This window comes from Nilaparvata lugens, chromosome 4 (assembly GCF_014356525.2).
Source record: "Nilaparvata lugens isolate BPH chromosome 4, ASM1435652v1, whole genome shotgun sequence".
Taxonomy (NCBI): Eukaryota; Metazoa; Arthropoda; class Insecta; order Hemiptera; family Delphacidae; genus Nilaparvata; species Nilaparvata lugens.
Window position 1 is genome coordinate 66631096 of NC_052507.1, and position 23399 is coordinate 66654494.

At 35.8% G+C, this 23399-nt stretch overlaps 1 protein-coding gene and 1 long non-coding RNA gene across 7 annotated transcripts in view; one reads left to right on the plus strand and one right to left on the minus strand.

Annotated features, from left to right (window-relative positions):
• The window catches only part of LOC111059182 (protein C-ets-1), a 229077-nt gene that overhangs the window by 166471 nt on the left and 39207 nt on the right, over positions 1-23399 (plus strand). For all 6 annotated transcript variants that reach the window (XM_039426261.1, XM_039426260.1, XM_039426258.1 and 3 more), the window contains one exon: positions 8519-8698. In XM_039426261.1, the coding sequence (XP_039282195.1) occupies positions 8519-8698 (180 nt within the window). The remainder of the gene's footprint in view (positions 1-8518; positions 8699-23399) is intronic.
• Positions 1124-5268, minus strand: LOC120350931. Its single transcript, XR_005571108.1, has 3 exons — positions 4440-5268; positions 2886-3016; positions 1124-1304 (listed from the first exon to the last, which is right to left on the minus strand). It is a non-coding gene; the product is annotated as an uncharacterized LOC120350931 (long non-coding RNA).

Genomic DNA, 23399 nt, shown 5'->3' on the forward strand with positions numbered 1-23399 from the left:
AAACACAATCTAGCTTTCCAGAGTTTTCAGTAAATTCTCAACCAGATGTTGTTCTTTGTCCTGTATCATTTGTGAGGAGAGAAACAGCGGAGAATTTGTGAGTTCGATGTGTGTTTGCTGTAAATTATTCGTGATTGTTTTCTTCCGGTGCAGCGCTGGCCATTACCCTCTCGACTGATCTTGCTCTTCTTCATTTGCTCTCTCTCCCACTCTCCCATACACATTCATCATCAATCGCTCCTTCTCTCGCTTGTTGTGTTTCTTTGTAGCGCATTGTGTTAGAAAATGATAGTTACCGATTTTTTCAAAGAGACACGCACGGGGTAATGAAACGGATAGTGGGATGAATTGTAGAGTTCCAGAGGATGAGTTTTTCTTTCCAAAAATGAATTTTGCCATGAATATTTATATGTTTCAAATTGTCACCAATCCGTGATTGAAGAAAGTTATTCCTTGGATGTGATTTTTCAAGAAATTTCTAGTTTTCTACTATCTCTACCTTAAGTATCACAACTTCACCGTTTTTCACCGATATCTTTATACCAATAACTTCATCAAAGCATCTCAATATCTTGACAATAAGTTATCTTTATTCATCGTATTGTGATTATTTGAGTTGATTAACCAAAACATTTTTATAGAGTATCGTCCAATGTACTATGATGTTAGATTGTTTTTATAACAAAATTAGACAACATTGAATAATTCTTGTAACTTATTTCCCAACTTTTTACAAGAATAATTTATATAGAAACTATAAATTTTGACTCCAGTCAAAATGCCTAACGTGAATTGATTTTGAATCATTTTCTCTCCAAGAAAATTGATATAAAACCGTTCTGGATATTTGGTCAATAATTTATTTTCAGATAAAGTGAGATACAAATAAATATATATGTCTCCCTTTATCCCTTAATCTCATAGGTTTTAGTCCTACATTACGCTTTTCTACGTTCCATTCATTTTCCTTCAGAAATATATCTGTTTTTCTTATTCTGATAACTTTCACATCTACATTCCGTTCCTCTTCGTTCCATTTATTATTAACTTTCCTTATAAATTACATAAAAAGTAATATAATATATAATTCACCAATGATGAACAGTTGAGGCTACTTATTTACCTCTAGTACTATCAGATGTTGAGGTCTGTCACTTTACATCACAACCCTTCAATATTTCTGCGTAAAAATTGTAAAATTCTCCATGTAACTTTCTGAGTTGTTGTGGAGGTAATTCCAGGAAGTGTGGAGTGATGAAAATCCTCTGTGTAATTTTGAAATTCTCTGCGTTCACCAGTGCCACCTTCATGAAACGAGAACATAACTAGTGAATAATTGAGAAATTAATGAGAGTCAAGTTAGAGAGAGGCTCGAGATGTGCAAAGAAAATGTGGGAGTAGGGTGAACTCTCTGGTCATGTTATAAAGCAAAAGCAGGTTGCGTTGGTTCAGCTTCAGTGAGCGAATTGTAGTTTGGTGATGTAGCAGCAATCCTTTGCTGCCCTGTGCTACAATAATATGTCTGCTGGAATATATTTATTATTTTAATGGTGTCGAGGGGAACAGACAATATTGTTTCACTCGATTCATTCACCGGAAACACAATGGCTTGTCTCGGGTGTTGGTGCGTGCGTGAGTGCACTTGCTAGGGGAACAGGGGAAGGTGGATTCCCCCCTCTTCGTTCCTGTCCATGATTGAACAATATTTTTATAGGACTCCCCCACGGCAGTGATTATACGATTAAAGTAAAACTATGACTAACGTTTCAGTGGTGCACAAAGTGTTGACTCAAATTCCTATTAAAACTGATTTTTCTATTTCCTTTTAAATTGTATTCCGAATTTTGATTCATTACTGTCATCAGTGGATGAATTTCACTGAGTAGAAAAACAGATCCTTGTACCAGTTTTTCTTTGTTTATAAGCTTACATACTTTATACAGCTCCTTCCACTGAATAGTGTAATTATAGTACAGTATTAGTAAAATACTGTAGAAGAATACATAAAGACAACTTAGATATGATGCTTACTGGCATACTATTTCAATAAACTTGTTCTATTCTACAAATTTCCTGAAAATTGCCAATAGCTGAGGAAAGCAAGATAAGGAGGAAATCAGGGCCATCATATTCACCATCTCAGTTTGAACGAAGATGAATCAACTGATCATTTATACCCGGGATGTAATCCATTATAATTAATGCCACCAAATTAACTGGTAATCTTGGTTTAGCGTTTAAAGTGGATGGTGCATTTGGTCCTCAGAGTGTCAATGTAACATAGGTAACATTACACAATGTAACATTAATATAACATAGTCAAATATTTGTAGATATATTTGATTTTAATAATATTCCAAAACATGAATGTTTTGAATGGAAGCCGATGGTAGCAAGCATTCCAAAGGCACACCAGTGTTTAATGTCTTTATATCAAGTCGAGCTTAGGCGACAAACTCAAGTTCTGTCAAGTTCTATTCATGCTATGTTCCAGTATTTTTTTTTTGCTTACACTAATATGTACACTCTAATATTAATAGATTTCAAGTTTAACTGATCTGCCACATCCCCAATTCATTATGCAAATGAAAAATCATGTTAGTCAGGTTTAATTAGTAGATTATCGTGATTGCGATCCTTAAATGAAAATTCATGAATCGCCCGGATGCCCAGTGATGCATGCCGATGGGAAAGGGTTGATTATCTCCCTCTCCGTCTCACTCGTATGATGTGTGAGAGACTAGAGAGATGTGACATGACAGAGTGCGCAAACACCGGAAGTTGAAAATGTTTTTCTGTCGATTGACGGTACTGCCTACCTATCCTGTGTGTAGCCTACAGTGTGGTCATGTGCTTTTTTTATGAATGTGTTGGATTTAATTCACCTGTTTTCCGTCGATTCTGTGGGAGCGCTACAGTAGTATGTTGATGGACCAGAGGTCGTAGGATCGGTCATTTCCAAATCACTAGCTGTGCCATTCAGGATCACATCACTGAGTTTCTACTTGATACCTTCCTGTGGAATTTGGAAATGTTCGATTATGTTGACAATAGCTAATATAACATAGCTTGAACATCGACATAACTTGATTATCTAGGATTATATTTGTGATAAGTAAATTATTGTATTGGATAAAGTTGTTGATTATTGATTATCTTTCCATGTCTTTCAAAATGATGATGGATTTACATTTCTTCTCACATAGTGAGTATTCAATAAACAAGATTAAGGTAACACCACCAGTGCACTGTTTTGTTTGATTTCACGTTTTATTGCACAAAATTATAAATATTTCTAAGGTGTGCTACTTTTGATTTTAAAACAAACTGATGATTTCTTGCTGAATTTCCTTATTGGAATTCCATCACTCTTGTAATGGAATAATTGATAAATTTTCCTAGTGAACTGTAAATCGGATTGGTGTGAAATCGATATTCGTAATTGAAACATATTCACTTCTATAGAAGTCAGAATTGAAAATTATTAATTAAGGATTAGAAGTTTACTGTAGTAGTTTAGAAGTTTGTAGATTAGAAGTTTAATTATAAGTTGAGGCTATTTGATTTGCCATTTATGTTTTCATAATTACTGAAGAAGAGGTGTAGTACTGGTAACTTGAAAATATTCTACTCTGTAAGAATGAGAACGAATTGGATATTTATTGAAAAAGTAGACTATTCATTCAGGACTATTACAAAAAATAAATGTTTTTTTGATTGATCAATGCTTATTATATCGATAAGTGGACTAGAAAATTACTTTTCTAAAAATAGATTTATTGGTGTAATGCTGGTAGCCTATCCTCATCCTGAAAATTAGAGGTGTTAATGTTTTTCTTCACCTTACAACATATCGTTGCTGAAAATCATCTACTGAAGCCAAGACTAGTTAAATTTCTTATAATGGTATTTCGATGTTTTGATTGACTCTCCCTCCCCTCTATTTGATAAAGAAATAAATATATAATGAAAATTTATCAAAAACCAGTACTGTATATCTTACATGTTTGATACTAATAATACGATCGCGTGACATACAAAATTATTTCATTCTCCATTCCATCTATCACTTCTATCTCTACAACTTGATTGGTATTATTACATTTATTGTGAGAATGGATTGTCAAGGGAACAATTTAATTGTCAAATTTGTCAGATCAAACGTTGTAGGTACAAAAATATTTGATGATTGACAGATTCTCCTGGAGAATGATTGGATGCTAACGTATCGAAGCACTAGGTTATTGTTACATAACAGCAACACAGTATATGACAGTATCACAGTATATGTGTGTTTATCAATATTTGATATACAGTATCATAGTGAAATATCACAGTATATGGAGTAGTGCAGTATGGAGTAGTAGTTCTATAATGGTAATGAATTAATAAAAGAATAAAATTCAATTTCTTTATACTAGTACACTCAATTTACTCACCCAACTACTAATATACTAGTTTGGTTTACTCATCCAACTTGATGAGTTTCTATATGGAATAATCATATCTCAATCTCAGTTTAAACTGGATTTTTTGAAACCAGTGAGAAATATTCAGAACCAATAACTGAACTTAAAAACTTCATATTAGGAACCGTTTAACACTGTCTTCACTTCCAATTATTATATCCAATGTTGAAACCAGTACTTCATATCTTACATGATTGATACTAATAAGATGGCGTGACATACGAATTCAATAACTGCACGTAATACTTCATGAACCGTTTACAAGAGAACTAAAATCACTAAAATCCAATCCAGTAATTGCACTCAGAAGCCTTATCTGAAGAACACCTTGTAAACTGGCTTCACTCTTGGATTCACACACTATAACCCTGTTATAACCCTGTTTACGGACTGTATATCGTACTCAACCTTATTCAATTTTCAATGCACAATCACTAGCTTGACTCCTATAGCTTGTCACACGTATATCCCACACACCACCGCCTGAAATGCGTGCAATTCAGATTATCCATTACGATGTGTGCTCGAATCACATATCACATTTATATTCCACCACTTTTTACTGCCTGGATTGCTGGTAGTTGGGAATATCCAAAGCGACGAGCTGCTCGAATCACATATCACTTTTCCACTCATAACACTGGCTGAATTGCTGGTAGTTGAGAGTATCCAAAGCGACGAGATGCTCGAATCACATATCAAATTTCTATTCCACCACTTACTCCACATAACACTGGCTGAATTACTGGCAGTTGAGAGTATCCACGAGCGACGAGCTGCTCGAATCGACTGCGAAAACTCAACTGAACTCCGAGGCGAGAGTCCCGGACTAGTTGCAAAACCAGGAAAGGGATGTCCGGGAAACAGCCCCCGGATCGGGAGCCACAGGAAATCCTGGCTAGCACAAAACCGTACCTGGCCCTTATTTGTTAGCACTGCCATTCCAGGAAGTATTCCATTGTGACCGCGACCTTGCGTCGTCAAAACTTTTGCCCTCTCCCAACTCTCTCTCTCCTTTACTCATTCTCTCATTACTCTCTAAATAGTCGATTGTCGTTCGTTTTGTTCGAATTATTCGGAAATATAATCGTAATCGAAATCACTCACAGCTTGTTGTTATTCCGAATTGCCCACAGTTCAATTCCTGCGCATTTTCCAACTTGGTAACTACTATTGTAACCAGTATTTGTTGGGTGGTTGAGGTTTTAGAATTACTGTACAGATATATCATATCTATCACTCTAAGGCCCGTTTGCACAAAAGTCAGTTAAATTTTAATCGTGATTAATTTCAAGAGAATCAATCAGAGAAGGCCTTTTAGAAAAGCCGGCTTCTCTGATTGGTTTTCATGAAATAAATCAGGATTAAAATTTAACTGGCAATTACATTTGCATAATATTTTCCTATTTCAAGAACTTTGATCTCCAATAACCTGATTCTCCGTGTCAAAATAATGAGGTAGTGGTTATTCCATTTTTGATTAGAGTATAGGTTTGTGTTTTTAAATTCACAATACTTATTCTCGTGATATAAATATCTGATTAGTAGACTTTTAGGCTATATCAAATTTAGGAAATAAATACAGCTAATTATCTTTTTTATCAAGATTGACTATTGTTGCAAACGGTTTGTAAGAAATATTACAAGAAATAGATGAGTAATGCCCCTATTCACAGTAATCTCCAATTGTATTATTGAATAATTTTTGTCTAAAAATAATCAAAATTATTACGTATTAGTATAAATAATTGTCATATTATTCACGCCTACAAGTTGGGAATTCCGAGTGACAAGTGTTAAAATAATATGTTAAACGCCATTAAGATGGCGTGACATACGAATTCAATAACTTTACGTAATACTTCATGAACCGTTCACAAGAGAACTAAAATCACTAAAATCCAATCCAGTAATTGCACTCAGAATTCTCCTATTGCAATGACTTGAGATATTATTCGCTAATTCTTTATTCACATTGCTAATACAAAGATTGTATTATTCGCTAATTCGTATTATGTATTATTCGACAATTATTCGCTAATTCTTTATTCACATTGCTAATACAAAGATTGTAGTCAATGAAGTACATTTGTACAAGTCAATGAATTACATTTGATATTTTCTCTACTCGAATGTGCCGATTATTTGATCCTTGTCCCAAAAAATCCCCTAACAATCGACAATAAATAATACTAACCAGGTGTGTGCTCTAATGTGCCAAGTTGAGCATTGCCTTTCGTTGAGTGTAGTGAGGATAATTCTTGGTTTGGAGTGACTACGTTGAAATGAGCTGCAATAGGTTCAGTGTTGCTATTGTCTTGTATTGTCCCACGTCCTTGGTCGGCTAAGCAGAGGTGCTCGACTCGCTACAGTATACAGTACTGGCTGTCCGTATTTGAAACGTCAGAATGCCATTTCGAGCAACATTTTTCATTGTCTGATTTGAATCAGTGCTGCTTTTAAAACCAGTCTCGTAGTGAACGGTTATTATCAGTCCCATCGAATGCTTGTCTGATCCGCCAGACTTATGCTTTGCATCCATCATTCCTTTGTCTCATTCTCATTGATTAGCCTAATAGTATTTCAACCATACTTTGTGTATCTACAACTCCATGTTAGAAATGAGCGCTTACGATGGTTCGCTTCATCATTTTCATTTTCTATCATAATTATCATCATCCACATCCAACAATATTATAATATAACTTTCGTAATCCTCAAAATTAGAGTCCTTTGCTTAGTGTGAACCTGGTTTGATTTACAAAAACACAGATTGTTGCCTGGTTTTCAGGAATATTTATTATTAGATGTGCATACTTGGAAAATTAACAAATAATGTTGTAATCAAAGAATTCTAGCTGCAGAAATGAGGTTTCTAAGGAGTGTATTTGGCTGCACTAGAGTTGATAGAATCAGAAATACTGATATAAGGGAGGTTTTATCGGTTGCTCCTCTGCATGAAAGAATTATACAAAATAGACGCTACTGGTGCAGTCATTTGGATAGAATGCCACCTGGGAGAATACCCCTTGAATTGCAAATAGGCCTACTGGGAAAAGAGATGTAGGGAGGCCAAGAAAGAGATGGGTACCGGAACAGGTTAATCAATAAACCTAATCCCTGTAGTGAAGATGATGATGATCAAAGAATTCTAATAGACCTCCAATAGATCACTAAATTTATATAACTGTGAGGAAAAAGAATTAGTATTCTCCTTCTTCAAGTGCAGAACACTTAAGGCGAGGCCACACGAGCCTTTTTTCAGATGTTCAGACGAGTCGGTAGGACATGAAGCCGATTGGCTGATTCTCGATCAGTCAGCTTCCCGAATCAGCTGATTCCTGAACGACAACCCAATCAGCCAATCGGTAAGCTTCCTGCCCTGCCGACGCATTTGAAAAACGCTCGTGTGGCCTCACCCTTATTATCATATGGCCTCATCTTATGATCATCTCTTCATCATCTATCAATATACATCGCCTCTACAATTTCAATATGCATCATTTCGCCCTTCGCCCTTCTAGGTTTTCAAATAAAGGCAGCGAATCAATCAATCTCCAGATCCTATTTTACTAGATCAGTATCCAGAGTAGGAAGAATGATAATAATGCTTCATGTGTGAACAAACTCAAAGCGAAACTCATTCATTTGGCTTTTGTTTTCCAGGCTTCAAATATCTATAGTCCGTGAAAACAAATATAGTCTGTGCAAACCTTAGTTTGCCGCACGTGGCTTAATGGCCAATGTTTAATATAACAATAGGAGCACACTGTTGCCGTTCCTATGCTTATTATACCAAAAAGAGCTACGCTCTTTCACACAATTAGCTCACGGGCACTCTGGATTCTGTGAAATCTGGCAGCACTGCCTCTACTCCATAAGAGCAATGCTGCAATCTAAGTTTTGCATAGACTCATAGTTTATACTGGACACTGAATAGAATTCCAAAATCATCTCTTTTTCATCCATCTCTCTCAACCTTCAATAGTAAAATCATCACGTTCTGTACATGTGTATGATGTTTCATGTGCTATTTGCATGTGTTGCAGAAGTTGACAAGGAGAGGACAAGCCTGGAGAACGCTGCGGACGGTCTGTACGACTCAGTGTGTGTCCCCGATCTCAGTGAATACCTGGGTGGTTACAACAGTCAGCAAAAGTCACAAACCCCCTCCAGTCAACCAGGAACCCCTACACCGCCTTCTGCCCCCTACATACCCAATCCTGATGGTGAGTACCTATACGATTCGCTCTTACAATTTAATCCTAAATTTACAATTATTATTTTTCAGTGTTCATGCAATCTACAAATAGCGTTCCTACAATCTAACAAAATTAAAAAAAAAATGTAGAACACTTCCACCTCATGCTAAATACAAAGTTTTCACAGTTTTCAAGTTTCTTGAACTGGAATGGAAATGGAAATATCATCAAGTAGCCTACCCTTTCAAGCCAGTTACACACATATCGATTTTTGAACGAACGATTTATTGCTGTCCTTATTAATTCCACTGGATTAATCAAATTATGTCAAATTGTCAAACTTATTATGTTTATCCAGTTCCATTTCATCTTGTAGAGTTCATAAGGACGGCAAAAAATCGAACATCCAGAAATAATTGATGTGTGTGTAACTGGATAACATTTCATTTCTGCATCACAAGTTTCAACTCTTGAGAGTCAAATCCAGTATTTTCATCGTTAGTCATATTTTCTTGTGATATTTTTTTTTATTGGTTATGCAGTTTAGGCTAGGCACACACCAGTTAGTCAAGACAAGGCACGTTTAGTCACAATACTTCACATAGTTGCTTATGAAGACATGTCTAATTGCAGTGACTTATCGGTGTGTGTTGCTTCATAAACAACTATGTGAAGTATTGTGACTAATCGTGACTAGTCTTGTCTTGACTAACTGCTGTGTGCCTACCCTTAGGTTGATATTTATGAAGATGAATTGAACTTGAATAAGGCACATGGTACATAATTTCCAGTATAAATTTTCAAAAACCAATGACCACTGTTCCGACTCATAATTGATTGGATTATTAATGAGTCATTTCTATGTTGATTCGTCAATAAATAACTGGCCAGTGCTACTTCATGCATATCGCAACCTTTTCCTTCTCTTTTATGTTTTAATTAATGTATAGATGGACTCAATTTTCACCGGTAACCTTTACGTTTACTATAAAAAATGAAAGGAAACTTCCTTTCATTAAATAAAGGTGTCAATGACATTCAATGAAGGGCATTATTGATTGAAATCGTCCTGAATTTACATTTACATTAGCAAATAATATTCTGCGCAATTTTCTGAAGTACATGTAATTGTTAATTACTTATTACTTTTGACTGGGTTGTCACTTTTAATTCTTGTTATTGTGATAATTCGTTATTCGTGAATTTATACGTTATTTCGAATAAAGATATTGAGTCGTGAAAGACTGTTAAAACATGGCAGAATTAATTCTATCCTCATCACAATAGTTAATTATTTGAAGTTTTGACATGTATCTCTTATATTTAAAGATTACTTTTCAATTCGGAGTGAGCAAGAAATGTCAATAACTATTGGACCGATTCGTTGGAGGTTCATATTTCATAACCTTAACGTTTGTCTCTTTAACGTTCAAATTTGCATAGAACTTATTTGCAATTTAAATATTTGTTTCACAAGGAACGATTCGGATTGTTTGAGTTTAAAACACACTAACGTCCAAATGAGTGAAAGCTTATTGCGTTCAGTTAATGAACTTTCAGATATTGAAAACCAATACAAGATGTTGTATGATTGATCATGGATTTTCAGAATCGTTTAGCCTGAGTAGTAAATATTAATACTAAGATCGCTCAATTGTTCGATAATATAATTTTTTCTTCTATTTGATGAACAGATTTCTTGATTACAATCATTCGATGCGACTCAACTGATGTTAGATTTTTAATTATTTCATAACTATGATCTGCCGAAAGTAGTACCTATTGATCTGTTCTCCTGAATATCACTAATGATCCTTATAATCTCATACATGAAAAATACAAATGAGTATCAAGAGCTGATTCTTCTGGAATTCTTACCTGAGTTATCTGTTATCTTACCTGAACAACATAAAGTCATGTGCGATCACAGTCTCAGTTTCACAGTAAATCATGTCCAAGTAATTTATGTAATTAGGTTTCAAGTCCGTGTTTGAATATCGCATAACTTGAATGAGTAAATTGACGTCGACTATGCTGAGTTTCATATATTGTCCACCCTCATTCCATTACATCATAATATCCTATCACATTGCTTGTCACTCTCTCATGTTCCAATCAATAACTCCATTAATCAATAGAAGGAGAATGTTGATCAATCCCGACCGGATAAAGAACTCAATGCAGCAGCCAGTGTAGGTGAAATCTACAGTAAAGGTTAATTTGTTTCGTTTGACATCTATAGAGCGGATGACAAGCTCTCAGTTTCATGATAATCGCAAAAGTTGCGTAATGTGAAGTGAGATGGAGACATGAGGCGATACGTAATGTGGAGCGAGATGGAAATATTGAATGGGGTGGTCTGTGGGGAGTCTGTGTCTTGTGCGGTGGGTATCAGAGCGTGAGCTAGATGAGTGTTGGTGGTTGTTGCGCGTGCGTAACTATCACGCACGGGTTGCTCTGTTTTGCAATGTGAGGTAGAGAGTGACTGTACTTTATTTAACCAATTTACACGTTGACTGAGAAAATGGGTAACCTCTTCGGGCGAAAGTCTTCTTTGACACCTCCGAGTTACGTCACGTTCTCATCTGCCGCGAGATCTATGGCGTTTTCATTGAGTGCGTGATCACACCGTGACCATGTCACTTCTGGAAACTATAATCGTGGCTCGTTAAGTGCTGAATTAATGAAACCACTACGTGTCTCAGACTCAGCCCCTGTGCGTGAACCATATTGTAATTATTGAACTTCCTGTTTGATGCCGTACTTTTGGCAACCCAACCCGCATCTCTGCGAATTTTTCGCCCTAGTGCTTGCAAAACTGTTAACAATAATATTACGTAGATTAATTGGTGTCCAAAATTGATTGGACCTTGTTGCTGTTGTCATTTTGCATCAATTAGCTCAAACATTATACTTGGATATAATTTGCATCCTAGTTTTCAATCAAAAAATAATGAGTAAACAGTAGCCAGGATGAACTGTGAGCTAGGCTCTTCAGCTAAAAGATGATTAATATTATACCCTGTTGATTTGATAACAACCCTTTCTGTGAGGAATATAGTTCTATGTACGCAATAATGTCTAAGATACTGCTATTCCATAGTCTATATCCCTCCACCTACACATAGTAACATAGTCTTTTATAATCGAGTCAGCTCTTCATATATCACTAGAGCTTTGCTATGTATTCGGAAATAGTATTAAATAGAATGAGTTGTCGAGAACGAAAATGTTTATGAAAATACTAAAATGTCTATTATGTTAATAGTTTACGAAGATTGAGAACTACTTGTTTTGTAATTGGAAGGACAGGTCCATCTTAAAATGACTAGATTATCTTGTATTATTGATCCTATTTCCTTTTTATTGTGATTGGTTCCAATTGAAAGTGAAACATTTTAATAGCTCAATTTTTTTTATTCTTTCTCCCCAAATATCGAATCATGAATATTATAAACTGTGACGTACACGATGACGGTTTTCTAGAATGATATTCAAAACTCTCCAACCCTCGACACCTGTTGCTGAAAAACCCAAAATTCATATTTTTTACTTGTGAATAATGAATTCCAAATGAGTTCCGCTCATTTCTCTATCATTTCCATGAACCATTAAATCTCATATAATCTAAATAATTCATCTCAGCCTCAATATCTGACCGCTACAGCATGTCAAAGTTTTCCTCCCACAGACCCCATAGCTCACGCAATTGCTGATAAGTTATTGAAATGTTTCACAAACAAAAGAATCAGTGCGATAACATGCGTATTCGTGGTATCCTACCATTTCCTGCCTTCCCTACATACATCATAGCTCTGTAATTTTATCTGGGCGGCTGTGGCATCCGGTCCTATAGTGATGTCTGATAGCAGAAGCTGACTACTGATTTCTGTGTTACACTCTGCTCACTAATGTTGAGAGTGACAAGGAAATCGCAACATCAATAGCGAAAAAATTCCAATGAAATAGATTATTCGTATTTTGATTTTGATAACAATACTTGAAATTGATAATGCAAACTTATTTTGGGTAGGAAAAATAATGGTTATCATTGTCTATGTAGCTTCTGACAGCAAATGTTTGCTTATTTAGTTATGGCTAGATTTGAAACTTCCCCATCACAGACTGGTGGAGATCGAATCTCATTGACTCATAAACTCATAGACTGGTGGATATCGACAAACTAGGACTAACCTATTTTGGGAACATTACAAAAGAACCAATGCTGTACTATCAAGATCGATAATCGACTCCGAACTAACACAGTCTATCAATTCCAGTTGAATAACATTTGTGACAATACACTTGGCTGCCCAGTTACCTAATCCGGCTTGATCCAATTTGGTTAATTATGTGCTAGAAAGTCCAATTGCCTGAAATCACTTTTCGAATTTTGTTAATTGATCTCGTAGGTACAATAGTCAGATTGGTGTTAGTTAATACACCTTTTCTTCAACTCAATTTGGAAATGAGATTGATGCAAATTAGGGTAATTATCGATTAGAGAATGATTGTTTTTGTCGTCGACTTTTGTTATGCTAGTTGTGCTATCCAGGGTAATTCAATTTGTGTAGGCCAGTTCTTGCCAAACAAAATATTCTCCGTTGGATTGTAGTTGCGGTGTTGTACAAAGTCTAAGTTTTTTCAAGCAGTTTGTGCTTTTGTTCATCCATTGATTAAAAGTATCTGCACGGTTGGCCGAATAGTTCATTGTTTTGTTGACGTGGCGTATCAGGAAGTATCAAAAGCAATGCTAAGATGGCCGAACTAAGCAGGGGAAAGCGAGGCTGGAGACTGGAAGAAGACGGTGGTCACGGTTTGACGACTCCCTTAGAAGACTGTTGGGGCTTTCACGTCGCCCGATGTCGAGTGGGGGGGTCAAAGGGGGGACCCGGGGTGCAGCGTGAGGTGACGCCTCAGATCGACGCCTCCAGAGTCACTCCAGAGTTCTGTGGCTTTCCGTGGCGGCTTTTAACCGCACAACAGACGACGCTCTTCCAGAATGATATGGAAAGGTAGGAGCACTCTCCAGCATACACTTCAACCTGCATTGGATATTGGTTTTGTGTTGTGATGTCGGTGTATTTTATCTCTACGATATTTGGTGTACTTTGTGTTTGGTGTTACGAACTACAGTAATTTTCCTTCCTTGTTCTTATTGTAAAAATCCATTATTTATGTATCGGATTGTTCCAGTTTTGAATAGCTGAAAGACCATCTATCTGATGAAGACTTATATTCCATGATACATAAAATTTCATGAACGTTTTTAGCGAGGCATTAATAGGCTCTTTCGTGTTCTAAATAGCTAAATTTCTATGAAGTTGTAGATTCCATGATACATTAGGCTTTGTTAACTTTTGTGGTGATATATTAACCGGTGAAGGTTACAGTGATAATGAAGGCTAATTTAGGACTAATTTCATCATTTATCTCAAGAGATTTAGGACAGGTTTAATAAATGATTTGCCATGGAAATAATTTTCCAAAGGAAAAATCCGAAACATATTAAGGCTGTAATATAACTTTTTGTTTATGATGGAGTCTACAAAGGACTTATGAATCTGATTAACTTTCCCATAGAAAACACTCGTAAATCTTTAGTGCTTTATTTTCTGTTTTTTGTTTTATCGCCTTATTTTTGTAGATTTTGTCGTTGATGTCGATGGTCTTTTCAACATCTAACATGGTCTTTTCTGGAGCCACACAATGATTATCATCTTGATTATCTTATGAATTTCAACTATGAATGTATGTTTCACCACCAAGTTTGTATGATCGAAATCCTAGACTACATTCTACGATAGAATCAATTTATCTCAGGAACACTGCCTCATCATGTTAATATTTAAAGTTTGCCGTTATCAGGTTCATAATATTGTGATATTATAATCCACATGTCCTTATGATATTATAGTTCATATAATGGTGACGTTATTTCAATCTAGAATGTGATACTCCCTGAGTTGAGAGTGAATTGTTGAATTGAGTGAATTGAATTGATTCTACATTTGCTATCGAATCTGCTCAATCAACAGTTCCATCTAGTACACCAACTTTAAAACACTTTCCTCGTTTTGTTATGTAAACAGTATTCTTGGGGCTATTAAATTACTGTAGGACTACTAGAGATCTTATATCACTGGTACCAAATGGTGTCCACTAGTTGTATTTAAATTTTATTTAAAGCTACCACAATTCACAAACCAGGAATATTATCCTGAATATCCTATTGTTAACTTGTATTGCATTACTTCTTCATACATGTAGCTAGTAAGTTCCACTTTCTGGTTGCTATTATTTTTGACAAAAGAAATAACATTAAATAAGAAACTCTTCATCCACAATCTCAGTAAAGCCTGTTCAGCATTTTGTCCTACTCATCCTGATAATTCTTAAATCATTGGGATTGAGTTCTTCTATTCTACTCTTTTCCATGCCAAACTCATTACACAATAATGTGATTTATAATGATAATATTAGTTTCTCAGATTAGTGACATCTTACTTTTCTATTTTACATGCCACTCATGATTTTTCAACAAACTATCTGAGAACTGAAAATCAAATACATTTTTTCAAACTTTACCTCATTACCCACGACATTTTTGGACGCATTAATGCCATTTTCAAGTGAGGGAATGGAAGTTTTTTAAGAACTGTATGAAGTGCCAAGTATCTCGGTAAGCCTCCTGCTTACAATAAAATCAAACGCTTTCTTGTTGGTTTGGGAGGGTGACGCTCTAACGGATAATAATCGAAGAGCAGTGTGTAGTGTCCTCTTTTGTGTGCGCTGCTCGCTAACGAGCCTTGTCGTTGTTCGCTCGAAAGCCACGTCCTATCAGCCAATAGAATGCACGCTCGCCTCTATAATCCGAGTCGTAGGTGACAAAGGGATCCGCGCCTGCAAGGTAACAGTGTTGCTTTCTCTCTCGCTCCCGCATAGTTAACAGTGTTGCTATCTCTCTCACTCCTGCGGCTGCTCATGAGCGTTGCTATCTCTCTCGCTCCTGCGGCTACACAGGTAACAGTGTTGCTATCTCTCTCGCTCCTGCAGCGAGCAATGGGATCGCGAGGCGGACTGATTGCTGGCCTCTGATTGGTCAGAGCCTCCCCTTCCCGGTAACCGTTCCCTTCCCCTCCGCACCGATGTGCAGCTTGCAGCATCATTACTTGCCTGTGATAGTCATTGTCGAATCTTGTATTATCTTCTGTGAGATGATGCGCCATTTCTAGGAAATGTTGGCTGGCGCTTTACAAATTCTTTTAATTCCGTTGATGAAAAACTGGCAGAGGTCAATGATTTCAATTGGAGAAGAAATATAAACCAATCAAATTACTATGACTGAAATATAATGTTTTGATCAAATGGTTGTCAAAAATTAACATAAAATAGTTTATTGAAGTTGAACTTCAATAGAAAAACGTTGAATGTAATTTAGTTGATGAAAAACTTGCAGAGGTCAATGATTTCAATTAGAGAAGAAACATCAACCAAACACAATTCTTTGAATGTAAATTACTGTTTCCATCAAATAGTTGTCGAAGATCTAAATAGGTAATAAAAACTGGTTGAATATTCTAGTAGAATAACGTTAAAAGTGGTTCATTGAATTGCGTCGATCGAATTTACTAAATAAAAGTCTCCAAATTAGTATCTATAAGCCAAATGTTGATATTCCATCAATAAAATTGAAATCCTTCATTAATAATATTACTTGATCAATTCCAGATGAGACAAGAATGTAAAACTGGTATATGTTGTCAAACACTTCAAATCTGTTTACGATATAAAGTTCTTATTGAACTACAATTTTATTGTATTGTATTCTTGTATCTTTTATCTTCTCATAATACGTAGAGTATCATGACTTTTCATTGAAAGGAAAAGAAATACAAAAGAAATTAAGGATGTGTATCCTGCATTCCTCATTTATTTCTAGAAGTATTTCCAATTAGTGCTATTAGTGATGATTGGATTCGTTTCTCAGCTCTGGTAATCATTTAACCGATAGTGGCAAATAGGTTGTGTGGCATTAGTTCTCCAGACATGATGGAAATACTGATCTCATATCAATCTCCAAGATTGCAAAAACTGCTGTTTATTCTGTCATCATTGTAGCTATCATTTTATATAGCTGGTATTAACGCGGCGTTCCCCATGATTATAATCTAGTTTTATCCTACTTGCTCTCGATTCAAAGGTTATTGAAACTGCATAGCATTACATCCTATTGTGAAAGAAAAACTGTATGCAGTTTTTATTACCAACGGATATGTAGGATAATTCACATAATCCTTTCCATGCGATTTAATTAAGCTATTATAATCTTGATAGAATTAACATCATTCAGAAACCAGATGCTCCTTTATGACTTTTTGTTGCATATCCTTTTTGCACCTAGAATATTTTATTGCCCATTGTTCGTTTTTGCATAATTATATATTATTGTTAGGAGTTTGTTGCAAGTGCATAGTGCAGCAGAGAGTGCATAAGAGATGGATTTTCACTCCTTTCTGACACAATTGGTTGAACTAAATCATCTACTGGTCTCCAGACAGTCTGTTAAATTGTTCTTTGTAGATAAGTCGGAGTTTAATCACCAGTGCTGTGTTAATGACTTTCACATCTGCATGTTACATTATTCTGAAACTCATCTCACAATGTAATCCCATTATAACCAAAGAGAATAAAGAATAGGATATTTACATTTTCTTTGGTAAAACTTATCATATTGTTGTTGTTACGTGTATTGTAGGCTAGTTTAATATGGAATTGCATCTTCGGGTCTTTTTCAATTTTTCCAAAGTATTAGCTTTCTTCACCTCCAGATTTCACCCCCAGTGACAGAAAAATCATTCCTCGATGATTTCCTTCCTGTTTATGTTTCATGTCCCCAAAAACCTATTCCATTATAATGAAAACATTCAAGATAACGTCCTTAACGTGAAGGGGGCTCAACAGCTCATTCCAGGTGTCTTCATGCATAAGAACTCAGCCGTCTCTTTGTTTGCTACCGGAATAAAACGATCGTATAATTCTTTTGTTATTGGATGTTGAAGCTGCTTCAAGACAGAAAGCTAATAACGGAGGAGAAGAAAAGTGATGAGGCGAAGAAGGGGAGTACAGAAAATGAGAATTGAAAGAGAGCAGAAAGAATAAGAATGGGAAGTTGAAGAAGAATATTGATTGAAAAAAGAAGAAAGAACAAGACACACGGACAAGAATAATTGAAACAAAATTTATGAATAAAAACTTATTGAAGATGGAGGAGAATTATGATAGAAAATCTGAGCGAGAACGAGTAAACTTGTAAGAAAAAATTGAAGAAACTAAAGATGAGAAAAGATACATCAATCTCAACTGATACAGTCCATCTCAAAAATGAGATGGAAGATTATTTCATATAAATGTAGACGACGAAGATGAGGTAGAATTGATTGATTGAGTGCTTTATTCTTGTATATCACAATATATATATATATATACACAATTGCTTAAATTGCAGCTAAGTCTTAGTTGAATTTCATTCCTTCTCAAAAATGAGATGGAAGATTATTTCATATAAATGTAGACGACGAAAATGAGGTAGAATGATTGATTGATTGGGTGCTTTATTCTTCTTGTAGATCACAATATATATATATATATATATATATATATATATATATATATATATATATATATAATAGCTTAAATTGCAGCTAATTTTCAGTTAAATTTCCGTGAAATAAACTAAAGTTATAATAATTGAATTATTTAAAAAGAGACAAAGATGGAATGTGAGGTGAATAACATGAAAAAGTAGAATTATGAAAATATGCCTATAGAAGTGATTGTGAGAGAATGTAAAGATGACAAGAAGCTTACTGAAACAAATTTAAGAAAATCTAGATGAGAGAATAATTTGAAAATGAGAAAGGAACCACGATGGAATAGAATAAGAGAAAATGAGTAGAAGAAAATCAATATTGGAGAAGTGGAGAAGATTATAAAATAGACTGGTAAATGAAAAGGGAAACAAGATGAAATAGAATAAATCAAAACTAAAATAAGGAGAAAACTTAAGAGCTCTATTATAGCAGCACATAAGAAGGGACTGAACAAAAGCTTTGTAAAGTAGGTGATTTGAGAGAGAGGTACTCCTCTGCATTGATCTCTGATCTCGTTGTGCACGACTTCCGGAAAGCGGCGAGTCCGCACGCGTCTTACGCCCGCCCCGTATCGTCTCCGATGACACCAGCAACGAGAACATCTTTGAATCTATCTACCTGGATGCTGGCAGCTGCCTACAGGAAACGCAACTAACCTAACGCACGCCATTCTTGTGATTGTCGCTGCTGCGTCCTACGTCCGCCCTCTCTTTCATGCACTTCCTCTCTTGGGGGTATTCCCGCTATGTCACGTGATTCCATTGGACATGTTCTAATTTACACATTAGAGTGTCTTGATGCCTTCATTGAGTCCAAGAGAAAATAGAAACTAAAGGTTATGTTTCTTCTAGTAATTCTTCTTCTAACAGATTTACCTCTCTGTGAGTTGTTCTTTAACGTTGTTTGGTATCCTAAAGGTGCATATGTACTTCTCTTTGAGTTGTTCTTCATCTTCAACGTTGTTCAATATCTTGAAGGTGGGAACAGAACGAGTAAGTCGCGGTGTAGATCGATGCCACTAAAGAGTTGGACAATAATAAAAAAACATTTGGAGTCATTGTTTATATAAATTGTAATTTATAATAATAAATATAGAAGGAGCTTGTAGAAGAAGCGGGACTAGATGGACTGAGGTTAGAATGAAGGCATTCTGAGAGAGAATGAAGACATACTGGAAGGAGAAGAACGGAGAATACCCAGAAATGTGGTTCATAGAGGTACTTAACGACAGCCAGTATGAATAATAATTATAATAATAACTTCAATAATAAATATAGATATGGGAGAACACTAGCGAGCTAAAGTTTTCATATTGACATTGCCGTTCTTACTCTAAGGCCCGTATGTACTATCTCGGTTAAAACGGAACGGAGATAGATTAGCTGTTGGTTTAAACATGGAATGAAGCACTTTATAATAAGTTATATGCAACCAAATCTTCATATCTTACCTTTATTTATTTTTACAAAAAGCACAAATCAACAGAGAAAAACTAAGGATACCTTGTACTATTTCTCTCTCAAACTTGAGGTAGAATGATTGATTGATTGGGTGCTTTATTCTTCTTGTAGATCACAATATATATATATATATACACAATTGCTTAAATTGCAGCTAAGTCTTAGTTGAATTTCATTCCTTCTCAAAAATGAGATGGAAGATTATTTCATATAAATGTAGACGACGAAAATGAGGTAGAATGATTGATTGATTGGGTGCTTTATTCTTCTTGTAGATCACAATATATATATATATATATATATATATATATATATATATATATATATATATATAATAGCTTAAATTGCAGCTAATTTTCAGTTAAATTTCCGTGAAATAAACTAAAGTTATAATAATTGAATTATTTAAAAAGATACAAAGATGGAATGTGAGGTGAATAACATGAAAAAGTAGAATTATGAAAATATGCCTATAGAAGTGATTGTGAGAGAATGTAAAGATGACAAGACAAGAAGCTTACTGAAACAAATTTAAGAAAATCTAGATGAGAGAATAATTTGAAAATGAGAAAGGAACCACGATGGAATAGAATAAGAGAAAATGAGTAGAAGAAAATCAATATTGGAGAAGTGGAGAAGATTATAAAATAGACTGGTAAATGAAAAGGGAAACAAGATGAAATAGAATAAATCAAAACTAAAATAAGGAGAAAACTTAAGAGCTCTATTATAGCAGCACATAAGAAGGGACTGAACAAAAGCTTTGTAAAGTAGGTGATTTGAGAGAGAGGTACTCCTCTGCATTGATCTCTGATCTCGTTGTGCACGACTTCCGGAAAGCGGCGAGTCCGCACGCGTCTTACGCCCGCCCCGTATCGTCTCCGATGACACCAGCAACGAGAACATCTTTGAATCTATCTACCTGGATGCTGGCAGCTGCCTACAGGAAACGCAACTAACCTAACGCACGCCATTCTTGTGATTGTCGCTGCTGCGTCCTACGTCCGCCCTCTCTTTCATGCACTTCCTCTCTTGGGGGTATTCCCGCTATGTCACGTGATTCCATTGGACATGTTCTAATTTACACATTAGAGTGTCTTGATGCCTTCATTGAGTCCAAGAGAAAATAGAAACTAAAGGTTATGTTTCTTCTAGTAATTCTTCTTCTAACAGATTTACCTCTCTGTGAGTTGTTCTTTAACGTTGTTTGGTATCCTAAAGGTGCATATGTACTTCTCTTTGAGTTGTTCTTCATCTTCAACGTTGTTCAATATCTTGAAGGTGGGAACAGAACGAGTAAGTCGCGGTGTAGATCGATGCCACTAAAGAGTTGGACAATAATAAAAAAACATTTGGAGTCATTGTTTATATAAATTGTAATTTATAATAATAAATATAGAAGGAGCTTGTAGAAGAAGCGGGACTAGATGGACTGAGGTTAGAATGAAGGCATTCTGAGAGAGAATGAAGACATACTGGAAGGAGAAGAACGGAGAATACCCAGAAATGTGGTTCATAGAGGTACTTAACGACTGCCAGTATGAATAATAATTATAATAATAACTTTAATAATAAATATAGATATGGGAGAACGCTAGCGAGCTGAAATTTTCATATTGACATTACCGTTCTTACTCTAAGGCCCGTATGTACTATCTCGGTTAAAACGGAACGGAGATAGATTAGCTGTTGGTTTAAACATGGAATGAAGCACTTTATAATAAGTTATATGCAACCAAATCTTCATATCTTATCTTTATTTATTTTTTAAAAAAGCACAAATCAACAGAGAAAAACTAAGGATACCTTGTACTATTTCTCTCTCAAACTTGATGTGGAGTGTTTTTGATCTCAATTTTATTTTTTGTCGTGAAAATAAATCATGTTCCATAGACTCATTGGCTCTGAAGTATTTTTCTAACTCTGGGTTCAAGCTGCGTCGAAAATCATCATGGGGAGAGAAGAGGATGGGCTCAAGATGTGGAGTGCATAAGAGGTAGGAGTGGTTCTCTCCAGAGCAGAGGACAACAAACAGGAAGACCACTGTACATAGGAGAGTAGCACGTGCTTATATCGCTATTGTCCTGTTGTCCCCCCGGCACAAGACTTATGAAGGGGGAGGCATCATCATCATCATGACAACATCATCGTCTTACAAGACCGGATATGTCTCGGCCATTTTTTCGCCAGGTCTCTTCTACACACCCTGTAGTTCCTTCTATATCTACCGCTGTCATTATCTTGCAGCCCCTAATGAAAAAGGAATCATGAACCTCTTCGTACCTATCTCGTGTTTCTACTTGGGGTGGAGTTGTACTTGGTGGGGCCGATTTTGCACCGTTTAACCGCCCCGGAGTGGGGCAGGGGCAAGCCAGTTTGGCCCCCTCTTAAACTACTATAATATTATCATTAGAATCTTGTGCAGCTTGCTTACGCGTTGCCAGCTGCGTGTTCATAACCCGTCTTGTAAAACACTTGAATTTTCCAAGAAGACGCGTTTCTTCAGTTCTTGATTTATATTGGTCTCTCGCTCAAGTCGGGTGTCTCAGGGGAAATCAATCTACTCGTACCTAAGAATGAGACCATCAAATCCTTTGATCTAATTGATAGTATGAAACTTATTTTTCCAAATTGTCTTTATTTAGTTGTATTTATTTTATAACTGCCACTCAAAGAATCTATGTAGTATGTACGAGAATCTTGTACTTATGTTACGTGTCTTATTTCTAGTAGCTAGTAACAGTATTCCTATTCCGACACTTCTAGAATGTATCTAAAAATCCAACTCGTATATCATGGGTTGTATTTCTGGTAACTTGCAACAGTATTCATATTGCCATACTAATTCTCATTCAACTTGACAATACTTCAAATCTCCTAAATTCTAGAGAAAAGGAAGTAAGTGTAAGTGCAAACTTGTACTTAACAAAGGAGTTTCTAGATATCTTCTCGAGAATTATCATGGAAACATAAAAAGCTATTAATTCAGGAACGAAATGATAGGATTTATTGTCAAATTTTGAGATCTGAATTGGAAGGGCTTATTTGAGATGAAGTTTACTGCATTGTAACCAAGATTAATTGAAATTCAGATAAGAAGTTATAGGATTTATTGTCAAATTTCGAGATCTCAAGTTGTAGAGTTTATTCGAGGTTGAGGTAATCTTATTGTAACAGAAATTAAATATAATTCAGGTATATATTGTCAATTTTTGAGATTCAAATAAGTAGAGCTTATTCGAGATGGAGGTAATCTCATTATAACCAGATGAAAAATAATACAGGCCAGAACATGCTAGGTAGGTCTACGGTTTGATACAAATCAAACACCGTAAATAATTGCTGAAAACAAAAGTCGCCGTCCTCCAATCATAACACATCGCGTAGCGGATTCATTTGTCGTCTCTGTCGAAGTGTGCGTGTCGGAGCGAGATGGAGCGAGAGACATCGGTGGTGGTTTTAGGGCGTTTTTGACCGGAAACGGCATGGCGGGAGGGGTGGACTTCCGGTGGCCCATTCAGAGCCATCCCCCCTGTCCTATTGTGCGGTTCAATTGTCTTCTTCATGCATAACATAACACAGCCAACGGTGAATTGAGCCGCACTGGATAGCGTC